The 12,721-nt window shown below is 34.8% G+C and overlaps 1 protein-coding gene across 6 annotated transcripts in view; it reads left to right on the top strand.

Moving 5' to 3' along the window:
- Positions 1-12,721, top strand: part of SYCP2 (synaptonemal complex protein 2) — a 115,824-nt gene that overhangs the window by 62,522 nt on the left and 40,581 nt on the right. For all 6 annotated transcript variants that reach the window (XR_013484696.1, XM_078149887.1, XM_078149886.1 and 3 more), the window contains 7 exons: positions 221-314; positions 663-832; positions 2,340-2,415; positions 2,693-2,750; positions 3,208-3,341; positions 3,439-3,878; positions 4,713-4,840. Coding sequence is in view for 5 of the 6 variants with exons in the window: in XM_078149887.1 (XP_078006013.1) it covers positions 221-314; positions 663-832; positions 2,340-2,415; positions 2,693-2,750; positions 3,208-3,341; positions 3,439-3,878; positions 4,713-4,840 (1,100 nt within the window). In the remaining variant the exon portion in view is untranslated. The remainder of the gene's footprint in view (positions 1-220; positions 315-662; positions 833-2,339; positions 2,416-2,692; positions 2,751-3,207; positions 3,342-3,438; positions 3,879-4,712; positions 4,841-12,721) is intronic.

The following is a 12,721-nucleotide window of genomic DNA, read 5'->3' as shown; positions in this document are numbered from 1 at the left end:
TATAAAGGATGATTCTATCACTGTAGTTTTGATTGTGTCTATATAATTTTAAACATCTATGTAAAAACAGAAAAAATTTATCTGAATTACAGAATTTACAAGTATGTTATTCTTAAATATCCACATTGGCATCATTTATATGTGTTATAAGCCTAATTATGAAGTGTTTTCATTTGGAAAGAGGATGTGCATTCATAACATTTGTTTCTCATCATTTAAGATAATAACTCCTGTTAAAAGGAAAATATCTGAAGCATCAATGGTTATTCCTGGTACAGATAAACTGACTATGAAGACCTTATTAGCCAACACATGTAAGTTGTTAAAATTTACAACATGCACTATTAGTTATTAGAAATATTTCAAGTGGATATTGTTAATTTTTCTTAAGAAGAAAATTAATGATATAACATACAGATATTTTTATTATAGGAGAAAAACTATAAAAGTAATAGTACCTTTGAATATATGTATGAATCTATCTATCTATCTATATATATATATATATATATATATATATATAATTTATCTTTATAATACTTTCACTATATCACCTAGGTGGAGGGAACACATTCATATTTGTATTTATGTATATGTTTCTAAATTTATGTAAACATATCAATAATGTCAGCATCTAATAAAAATCCTATTCTATATTTTAGCAACACCTCGAACAGGAAGAATTAAGCCACCTTTGAAAATGGTGAACTCTGCTGAACCACCCAATATTTACAAAGTAAAAGAAAAGGGAATGAAAAATACCATATCTCTTCCTGGTTCAGTTGAAGGAAGGAAACCACACAGCTACCAAAGTGATTTTCCTAAATCTCAGGTCTGACCATGTCACTTCTCTCTTAAGTAAATACTGTTAGTTCCCTATTATCTGAAGGATAAAACTTAAGCTATTTTTAATATTCAAAGTTCTTCACACCTTGGCCCCACTTAACCTTTCCAGCCTTGTTACAAATCAATTCATTTTCCATGCTCTAAGGTCCAGATATACTGGCCTTCTTCCTGTTCCTCCTAAAGGATATCCAATCTCCTAAATTCCTGCTTTGTGCTCAATGCCCTTCATGCCTTGAATGTACACCTTCCCTGTCTCCACCTCTTAGAATCCTATTTCCTTCAAGACACAGTTCACACATATGAGACTTTACCTGATCTAAATCAGGCAAATGCTAGAGCATCTTCCCTCAGAAAGTGCTTTATATCTATTTCATATATGCATATACATTTATATCTTCCCATAAAATATAAGTTCCTTGGGGACAGGGAATTTTTTTTTGTCTTCATATTCCACATAGTAGTGACTTGGTACATTCTTGTTGATTAATAGTGCAGAAAAAGTAACTGATTATATTAGAAGTTTTTAAATGACATTTTTCTCTGAGTATCTGAGAAATAAATATATATTTATATACATACACATATACCTATGCATAGCTACACATAGATGCATGTGTATATTTGTATACATATATAGTCATTTCCATATATAGTTACATGTAGAGAAATTTAATGTATTTTAGAAAACAGTAAATTATTTACTTTTAGTAGAGTATTAGCATTTTTAGTGTACTTGTTTCAATTAGTGTATTCAAACATATAGTCTTGATTATTCAGAATTATAATTTTACCAATATTATTCTTAATATGAGAAGGTGACACTATTTATTCACCATTATTAAGGCATCCACTTTAAATACTGATATATAGTCTTTTTGTGTTTATGTTCTTTCCCCTTATTTCACCCCTGATCAATTTTGGCTGAAATTAGGAACTAGGAAAGCTAACAATTACATATGAAAATGAAAATGTTGCTGGTTTTAAGAATATCTAGCAAGTTTGTAGGTATTTCTTAAAATAATTTCAACTATATTTATTGTGGAAAATGGAAATGGAAAAGTAGCTTTGAATGCTACATACAGCCTGTAAGATTTTATCTGAAATACAGAATTTACAAGTATGTTATTGATATGTGTTACAGATATAATTATAGGGTATTTTCATGATACTCTATGGAGGAAACAGCTCACATTTCCCAGTTAGAATAAAGGTATATAGGGCTGTGGTCAGAAAACCATCTATATATCTTATGGTTTTCTTTGTCATGCTTCTTTACTTGAGGTGAAGATAATTGATTTGTTCTCTAAGATAGTGTTTCAAACATTTTGTGAAGCAAACATGAACATCCTTCATTAAGAGGCTAAATTAATGGCAATTTTTTCAAAACTTTTAATGTTTTCAAAATTCAAAATCATAATTTCATAATTAATTGAGATTTTAAATTCTAATTAAAAGCATAAAGGTTATATTTTAATAATTCTTTTATCTTATAGCCAATTACAGCAGCCAAGGACTCAAAAATGAAAGAAAATGATAAGAACAGCAATGTGTTAGTAAAACAAAATTCTAGTAAGTGCCTTTTGTTTCATTTTAAATGAAATATCATTCTCCTGCCACCTTCTATTCTTATTCATATTTACACTCCTGCTGATAGCCAAAAAAATGTTTTTTGTTTTTTGCGTGACAAACCTATATGCTCAGAATTTTGGTAGTCATTGCAAAAAATGCAAAATAAACATGAAACAGGATTTTTATCTGAAAAACACTTGAACTCTCAGTAAGAAAACAGGTTCTGCCAGAGGACTATCTCTCCCTGAAGAGAAAAAATAATTTGTGTTTCATTTAGATGGAGATGTGGATATCATTGCTGATTCGCAACCAGTTGAGAAAATAGATAAACCTTTGTAAGTATTAAGAGGACCTGCTAAACTATTAAAAATGGAAATTGCCTGGGCATTATGGCATAATAGGTTAATAGCTAAGGACAAATATTTCTTAATGCTACAATATAGGCTAAAGAACAATCATGTATCATGAAGCAGAATACAGTAATATTATGTGTAAGGAATATCAGATTCACTTGACTTCTTATAAAATAAATAACTTTATAACTTGGAAAGCAGAATTTTACAGCATTTAAATGTTTGAACTTATAAAAAGTAATCATGAAAAGTGGCCCTTGTTGCAGCCATTGTGTGTTGTATACTAGGAGGCTGCCTAACTTGGTCAAATTCTACATGAAACTCATTCTAAAATAAAAATTACCTAATTTTAAATTTATTAGGATATGTTCCTATTTAAATAAAATTGAATATTAATGCTTTCTTATTTAGCACCAATCAAATGAAATTATCTTTATAGATTGCCTGGTGTTATGGACAACATTTGTGAAAATAATATCCACTCAGAATGGACTTGCTGGACACCTATAACAAATATTAAAATTTGTAGTAAAGAAAGTGCAAGCACATCACCAGAAGAAACATTTAATCAAGGTTAAATTTATATAATAATATGTAATTATTTTTACTGTTATAACTTTCAGTAAATAAAATAACAATACGTTTATCTTTTTCTTTTTCCCCCTACTAGACATTGTTAGTGAAAGAGTGACTAAAAAATCCTCTCTTTCATCAATATCTGATAATATTACACTAGAAAAAAATATGGTAAAAAATCAGAAAAGAAAAGGAGATGTGGAATATAACAAAAAGAAGAAAACAAAAGTGGAAATTTGTGAATCAAACAGAAGACAACCACTAAATAATTCTATCAGTTTAGGTCAGGAAAATATTGAAAAAAACAAGGAAAATGACTGGCATATTGAATCTGAAACCTTTAAATCAGTTCTTCTAAATAGGACTATTGAAAAGTCTCTGATATACACTAAGAAGTTGGTTTTGGCAAAAGAGCTAAATAATGATTTTTGTGATAAAACCATTTCTTCTGGAATGAACGCCAAAAGTAATAGAAGGCCTGTGAAAGGAATGTTATCTGAAATTAGATCTTGTGACCTAGAAATGAATAGAAAGGTGAGCTTTCAGAGTATTCTGACTTTATATGTTTTCATTATAATATTGTTTCAAAAAACCTGATTTAATTAATGCAGATTTGGAATTTTTCTTAATCTGGGTATTTTTCTAAAATCGTTTCTTCATAATCTCACCTCTTCTTTAAGGCCTCCCCCTCCCCCAACTGCAATTTCCTTTGTGAAGTTTTCCAAATATACCTACTAGGAATAGTGACTCCCCCTTCTGAACTCCCAAAATATTTTATAACTTTCTTTTGGTATTTATTCATATTCAGCGATGCTTTGCAGTTATTTGTTCATGCTTTAACTCCCTTAATAGATAATTTATTTCTTAAAGTTGCAGAGACTTTTTTTCTTATTCCATAACCAGACATAGTGACTGATATATATTAAATGCCCCAAAATTGTTTTGAATAAAATAATGAGCTAGGCTCAAATCTAAAGGTAGGATTTGTTTGGAGGCAGAGGAAACAGTCTTACTGCATCATTTGCTTACATTGCCTTTGGAATCTTCTTTCCCTCTAGAAAAGTACAAATCCTGTTCAGGAGAGTACTGAGAGGGGTCTCTGGAGAATAATAATAGGAGATAAAGCTGGAAAGTTAATTTGGGACCGTAATGTAGGGAATCTGTTGTCTTAGCTAAGTCTTTTCCTGTACGCAACAAAGCTGTGTTAAATTTTTCCAGTTGAATACATGATACCCCAAATATACAAGATATTTTTCCATTTTAGGTATTAATCTGACTGAATATATCTCCTTTTGATTTTTGCATTGTTTTAATTTAACCTGTATTTTTATTGGGTAATAGACTTTTAAGTCAATTGAACTATTTCAGAAAGAAAAGACAAAAGAAAAACAATTTACTGATGCAGCTGAATCATTGATCAACCAAATTAATAAGAGATACAAACAAAAGGATGACTTAAATTCTTCAAGAAAATTTAGAGAATCTTTAAATGACAGGTATGTTGTTGAAAAATGAGTTTATTAATTGAAATAATTTGTGTACATATACTTTTAATGGTAGTTATTTTAAGAATATGTTTTAGTCACCTAGAATGTTCTACAAATAATAAAACTTGGTAAGAACAGTTGCCTATTTTGAAAAATACTAAGAAGGAGGAATGAATTTATTTATAGAATCCCATAGAAGATAAGGACTTACATTTTTATTTTGTTCTCTCCATACTTTAGTTATCAATCTCTTCTACAAAATTCCTAGCATAACTAATCATCCAAACTACTTACTACTTTTGAGTTGATCCATTCCACTTCTGAATAATTCTAATTATTAGAAATGTGCTTGATATCAAGCCAAAAAAATCTGCCTTTATAACTCACACCCTTTACTCTTAGTTCTTCCTTCCTGAGTCAAGCAAAATATAACCTAATCTTTTTTTCCGTGTTAATATCCTTCAGAGACTTGAAAACAGAAATAATTTTCATTTTTTAGTCTCTTATTTGCTGGGTTTGTTTTTCATCTGTATCACACCCATTAACTCTGGGTGACCATAAAGGCTCTTCCTGGCCTTTTCTCCCTTTTACTCTGTATTGTCTTACTTGATGATAGCTCCAATGAGGTGAATTATTAGCTTTCTTCATATGAATATCAGTTCTTTTTCCATCCCTCATCTCTCTTCTGAAATAAAGTCTTATGTCTCCTGCTTCTTCTTGGAGATTGCAAACCAGATATCCTATAAGCATCTCAAACTCAATATGTACAAAACAACTCATTGTACTTCCCCTTAAATGCATCCTTCTTCCAAATTTCATTATTATTGTCTAGGGCACCATCATCTTTCTAGGCATGTAGGCCCACAAACTAAGTGTCATCCTCAAATCCTCACTCTCCCCGCATATTCAGTCTGTTGAAAAATGTTTCATTTCTATCTTCACAACATCTTTAACATCTTCCTTTCTGAACTATCTACAACCTTAGCTTAGGCCTTCATCACCTCTTTCCTGGACTATTGAAAATAGCCTTCTAACCATTCCCCTGCCTCAAGTGTCTCCCCATTACAATCTAAGTAGCATTGTCAAAGTAATTTTCCTAAAATATAGATCTTAGAGAAAATATATTTTTGCAAGTTGAAAAAATAAAGTAAAATTTAAAAATGAATAAAGTGTAGATCTGACCAGATTATCAGTTTATCCTCACCCTCTTAATGAGCTCCAGAGGTTCCCTTTTACCTCTAGGATCAAATATAAACTCACCTGTTTGGCATTTAAATATCTTCATGTCCTCACCTTTTCCTATCTTTCTGTCTTCAATATACTTCACTCTCCTCCACATAATCTGATTCAACTACACTGGCCAACTTGTAGTCCCTTAATTCCTTGAACATTATACTTCATCTCTTGTCTTTGTGCCTTTGCACTGGCTGTCTCCCACACTTGGGATGCTCTGCCACCTTACTTTTTTTTAATAGTATTTTTTTATTCTTTTGAATTTGTTTGATTGATTCTTGATGTCTTACAGAGTCATTAGCTTCTGCTTGCCCAATTCTAACTTCCAAGGAGTTATTTACCCCAGTTAGCTTTTGTACTTTCTTTTCCATTTGGTCAATTGTACTTTTTAGGGAATTGTTTTCTTCAGTAGATTTTTGTATCTCCTTTTCCATTTGTCCAATTCTACTTTTTAAACAGTTGTTTTCTTTTTCTAAACTGTTGACTTTTTTTCATAATTCTCTTATATCACTCTCATTCCTTTTCCCAATTTTTCTTCCATCTCTTATATGATTTTTAAGCTTTTTGAGCTCTTCCATGAGTTCTTTCTAGAATTAAGACTACTTCCCATTTTTCTTTGGGGTTTGCCCATAGATGTTTTGACATTGTTTTCTTCTGAGTTTGTGTCTTGGTCTTCCCTATCACCATGATAATTTTCTATGGTTAGATTCTTTTTTCATTGTTATTTTTTGCTCATTTTTTTTGGCCTTTTCCGTTTCTTTTAAATTTGAGCTCTATTCCTAGGTTGGAAGGGGCACTGTCTCAAGCTTCTTGTCCCAGGGGCTACAAGCCCTGGCTGTTTACCTGGTGCTGCACTGATGTTGCCCTGAGGCCCACAGGGGACCTTTGTGTCTGGTGCTATGCTGAGGGGGTAGGGTGGAAAGTGGCTGGCGCTGCTTGTGGCTGTAGGGATCTGGCAGCTTACCTGGTGCTAAGCTGGGATCCTAGTGCTGGTGTCTGGTGTGTGTTGAGGGTGGTGAGATGTTTCTTCATTTCTCCAGGGCTGTGGTGAAGCACATGGAGGTCTGGCCTCTGGAGGATGCCTGTTTGATCTGGGCTACACTGAAGCACATAGTGGTTCTCAGAGCTGGAGTCTGCTGCTTTCACTGGCTATGCTGAGGCACATGGAGGGTCCTGGTGTTGGCATTTGCCTGCTCCTTTACACTAGGGCTTAGGATCTCCTGATGGTTTGATGAGGTGGGGCTTGCTGCTGGCTCACTGGGATACTTTCTGTTCTGGACTGAAATTCCCTTTTACCCAAATGAGACAGACTTTCTTGGCGATCTTCCGAGTTTCTTGGGTAAAAGATTGTTTCACCCTATCTTTTTACTGGTTCTGCTGTTCCAGGTTTTGTTTTGGGGTGCTATTTTATGGTTGTTTGGAGATGAATATGGGAGAGTTTATGGCAATTTACTGCTTACTCTACCACATTTACTCCTGGAAGTCCTTACTTTTACTTCTTGGTTTCTGAGGTTTCCTTTAGTACTTATTGCAAATGATACTTTATAATGGCATTTCTCAGTCCCTCCCCAACCACTAATGATTTCTCTTCTCTGATTACCTTCTGTCTACTCTCTCTCTCTCTACCTGCCTCCATATTTATATATATACATATATACGCATACATACATGCATACATGTACGTATTCATTTGTATGTATGTACCTATGTATATCTCCCATATATATTCATGTTGTCTCCCTCATCAGAATGTATGCTTATTGTAGGCAGGCACTGATTTAGTCTTTGTGTCTCTAGAGCTTAACACAATGCTTCGTACATAAATATTAAGCACTTAATAAATGCTTGCTGAATAAGTCTCCTCTTCTCCAGTTTAAACACCCCAAGTTATTTTAATTGATCCTTAAATGGCATGATTTTCTTTTCACCATTCTGGTCACCCTACCCTCAATGAGCTCCAAAAGATTTGTTCATGCCTTTCCTAAAAGAGGGAATCTAGAACTAAATGTCATACCAGATGTCATCTCTCCAGGACAAAATACAACAGGATTTTCAATTCTCCCACCCTTTACCCTTAGGACAATATAATATATTGGTGGTGCCTAAGATCACAGTTTTTTAGTTGCAATTTTACATTGTTGATTCATTTTGAGTTTGAAATCCATTAAAACTGTCAGATCTTTGTCACACAAATTATTGAAAGTCACATCTGTACATGCTGTACTTCTGCAGTTTAGTTTGTTTTGTGAAGGATTTCACATTTGTCCCTATTACATTTAGTCATGTTAGATTTGACCCATTCTTGTACCCTGGTAAGACCTTTTTGGGTGCTGATTCTGTTATCCAATTAATTAGTTATCCATGCTAACATCATTTCACCCCGCAGATGTCATAAGTATATCATCTATGCCTATATTTAAATCGTTAAAAAAGATTAAAGATGGCTTTGTAGCATTCCACTGCAATAGAAGTTGGTATTACATTGGCACTTTGGGGTCCACTGTTTTTCTAATTAATTTATTTATTTTTAGTTTTCAACATTCACTTCCATAGGATTTTGAGTTCCAAATTTTCTCCCCCTCTTCTCTCTCCCCCCACCCCAAGATGGCATGCATTCTGTATACCCCTTCTCCTAAACTTCCCCCCCTTCTATCTCATCCCCTCCTCTCTTATCCCCTTCCCCTTCTATTTTCCTGTAGGTCAGGATAGATTTCTATACCCCATTTCCTGTATTTCTTATTTCCCAGTTGCATGTGAAAACAATTTTTTTTAACATGTGTTTTTAAAACTTTGGGTTCCATTTTTTCTCCCTTCCTCCCTCCCCACCCACTCTCATTGAAAAGGCAGGCAACTTGAAACAGGTTATACAAATGTAGTCATGTAAAACACTTCTATAGTGGTCATGTTGTGAAAAACTAAGTATATTTCCCTTCATCCTATCCTGCCCTTCATATATTCTATTCTGTCTTTTAACCCTGTCCCTCTCTATAAGTGTTTGCTTCTGATTACTCCCTCCCCCAATCTTCCCTCCCCTCTATCATCCCTGCTCTCTTATCCCCTTCCCCACTCATTTTCCTGTAGGGTAAGATAGATTTACATACCCAATTGTGTGTGTGTTATTCCCTCCTTAAGCCAAATCCTGTGAGCATAAGATTCACTCATTCTGTCGCCTTCCCCCATTTCCCCTCCACTGTAAAAGCCTTTTATTGTCTGTTTTATGTGAGATAATTTACCCCATTCTACCTCTCCCTTTCTCCTTCTGCCAGTATAATCCTCTTTCACCCCTTAATTTTGTTCTCCGGATATTACCCCTTCATCTTAAACTCACCCTGTGCCCTCTATCTATCTACATCTATATCTGTATCTATATCTATATTTATATTGATATATACATATAATTTTTACCCTCCAACTACCCTAATACTGACAAAGGTCTCATGAGTTACAAATATCATCTTTCCATGCAAGAATATAAACAGTTCAACCTTAATAAGTCTCTTATGATTTCTCTTTCCCATTTACCTCTTCATGTTCCACTTAAGTCATGTGTTTTAAAGTCAAATTTTCTATTCAGCTCTGGTCTTTTTATCAAGAATGCTTGAAAGTCCCCTATTTCACTGAATAACCATTTTTTCCCCTGAAGGATTATACTCAGTTTTGCTGGGTAGGTGATTCTTGGTTGTAATCCTATCTCCTTTGCCCTCCAGAATATTATATTCCATGCCCTGTGGTCCCTTAATGTAGAAGCTGCTAAATCTTGTGTTATCCTGATTGTGTTTCCACAATACTTGAATTGTTTCTTTCTGGCTGCTTGCAATATTTTCTCCTTGACCTGGAACTCTGGAATTTGGCTACAATATTCCTAGGAGTTTTCCTTTGGGGATCTCTTTCAGGAGGTGATTGGTGGATTCTTTCATTTCTATTTTGCCCTCTGGTTCTAAAATATCAGGGCAGTTTTCCTTGATAATTTCTTGAAAGATGATGTCTAGGCTCTTTTTTGATCATGGCTTTCAGATAGTCCAATAATTTTTAAATTTCTCTCCTGGGTCTATTTTCCAGGTCAGTTGTTTTTCCAATGAGATATTTCACATTGTTTTCTATTTTTCATTCTTTTGGATTTGTTTTACAGTGTCTTGATTTCTCATAAAGTCACTAGCTTCCAATTGCTCCATTCTAATTTTTAAGGAAGTATTTTCTTCAGTAATCTTTTGGACTTCCTTTTCCATTTGGCCAATTTTGCTTTTTAAGGCATTCTTCTCCTCATTGGCTTTTTGAACCTCTTTTGCCATTTGGGTTAGGCTATTTTTTAAGGTGTTATTTTCTTCAGTATTATTTTGGGTCTCCTTTAGCAAGCTGTTGACTTGTTTTTCATGGTTTTCTTGCATCACTCTCAGTTTTCCCTCTACTTCTCTTACTTGCTTCTCAAAATCCTTTCTGAGCTCTTCCATAGCCTGGAACCAATTCATATTTTTCTTGGAGGCTTTGGATATTTGACTTTGTTGTCTTCTGGTTGTATGTTTTGATCTTCTTTGTCACCAAAGTAAGATAATATAGTCTGACTCTTTTTGCACTGCTTGCTTATGATCTCAGCCAATTACTTGAGTTATAAATTCTTTGTTAAGGAAGGGGTCTGCTTCCAGTGTGGAGAATGTACTGTCCCAAGCTTCGGGGGTTTGGTGCAGCTATTTTCAGAGATATTTCTAGGGACCTGTAAATTTTCAGTTCTTCCAAGGTGCTATGATCAAGGGTGAGGTGTTCACTCCTTTCCTGTTCTATGCTCTGATCTATGAGTGACCACAAGCACTCTTTTCTGTCTTGGAACTATGAGGAGGATTTCCTCTCTACCACCGCTGCAAGCTCCACTGCACCAAAGCTCCACCGCGCCAATGCCTTTCCTCCCTCAAGGACTACCACCCAGAACTGTGACCCAGATCCAAACATAGGCAAAGCAAGAGAATCCTGCACCAGCAGAGAGATCCCTGCAATCCCCTTCTGATCAACCACTTGATTTCCCTTCAGTCTATGGGCCAGAAGTCCTGGAGGCAGTTGCCACCCTGGAATCGTGCTCAGGGACTGGGGCTGGGACTCTGCTCTTCTCTCTCTCACCGCAGACACAGACTTTTCCTACTAATCGTCTAAGTTGTCTTTGACATTCATGAGTTAACCACCATAGCTGCCTGCAGTTCAGTCCTCTGAGGCTTGCTCCAGGTTCACTGAGACCTGCCTTGCCTAAGTGCCCACGTTGGACTGTGCTGCTTTCCCAGCCTGGCACGATAGACCTTTCTGATCAACCATCCAGGCTGTCTTGGGCTGTAAATTTGTTTCACTTTGTCTCCTTGTGGGTTCTGCTGCTTTAGAATTTGTTTAGAGCCATTTTTTATAGGTATTTGGAGGGGTTTGGGGAAGAGGTCAAACAAGTCACTGCTTTTACTCCACCATCTTGGCTCTGCCCCCGGAACTCCAATAGAATTCTCATCATTTCTTATAGCACAATAGTATTCTATTACATTGATATACCACAACTTGCTCAGCCATTCCCCAGTTGATAGGCATTCCCTCAATTTCCACTTCTTAGCCACCACAAAAGGAGCTGCTATAAATATTTTTGTACATGTGGGTCCTTTTTCCATTTTTATGATCTCTTGGGGTTATAGCCCTAGAAGTGCTATTGCTGGGTAAAAGGGTATGCACATTCTTATAGCCCTTTGGGCATAGTTCCAAATTGTTCTCCAAAATGGTTGGATCATTTCACAACTCCGCAACAAAGCAATAGTGTTCCAATTTTCCCACATCTCCCAACATTTATCATTTTCCTGTTTTGTCATGTTGGCCAATCTGATAGGTGTGATGTGGTACCTAAGAGTTGTTTTGATTTGCATTTCTCTAATCAATAGTGATTTAGAGCATTTTTTCATGTGACTATAGATGACTTTAATTTGTTCATCTGAGAACTGCCTGTTCATATCCTTTGACCATTTATCAATTGGGGAATGACTTGTATTCTTATAAATTTGACTTAATTCTCTATATATTTTAGAAATGAGGCCTTATCAGAGAACTGGTTGTAAAAATTCTTTCCCAATTTTCTACTTCCTTCTAATCTTGTTGCATTGGCTTTGTTTGTGCAAAAACTTTTCAATTTAATGTAATCAAAATTATCCATTTTGCTTTCATAATGTTCTCTATCTCCTGTTTGGTCATGAATTCTGTTCTCCATAATCTGATAGGTAAACTATTCCTTGTCTCCAGTTTGCTTATAGTATCAGCCTTTATATCTAAATCATGAACCCATTTTGACTATATGGTGTGAGATTTTGGTCTTTGCCTAGTTTCTGCCATACTCTTTTCCAGTTTTCCCAGCAGTTTTTTGTCAGAGTGAGCTCTTATCCCAGAAGCTGGGGTCTTTGGATTTATCAAATAATAGATTAATGTAGTCATTGACTACTATGTCTTACATACCTAACCTATTCCACTGATCCATCACTGTATTTCTTAGCCAGTACCAAGTAGTTTTGATGATTGCTGCTTTATAATACAATTTAAGATCTGGAACAGCTAGGCCACCTTCCCCTGCATTTCTTTTCATTAGTTCTTGATATTCTGGACCTTTTTTTTTTTCCAAATGAATCTTGTTATTATTTTTTCTAACTCTATAAA

Source organism: Phascolarctos cinereus, unplaced genomic scaffold, assembly GCF_003287225.1.
Source record: "Phascolarctos cinereus isolate Bilbo 61053 unplaced genomic scaffold, phaCin_HiC Scaffold_2;HRSCAF=192, whole genome shotgun sequence".
Lineage (NCBI taxonomy): Eukaryota > Metazoa > Chordata > Mammalia > Diprotodontia > Phascolarctidae > Phascolarctos > Phascolarctos cinereus.
The sequence above is the reverse complement of the archived record's forward strand: the minus strand, read 5'-3'. Positions and strand labels throughout refer to the sequence as shown.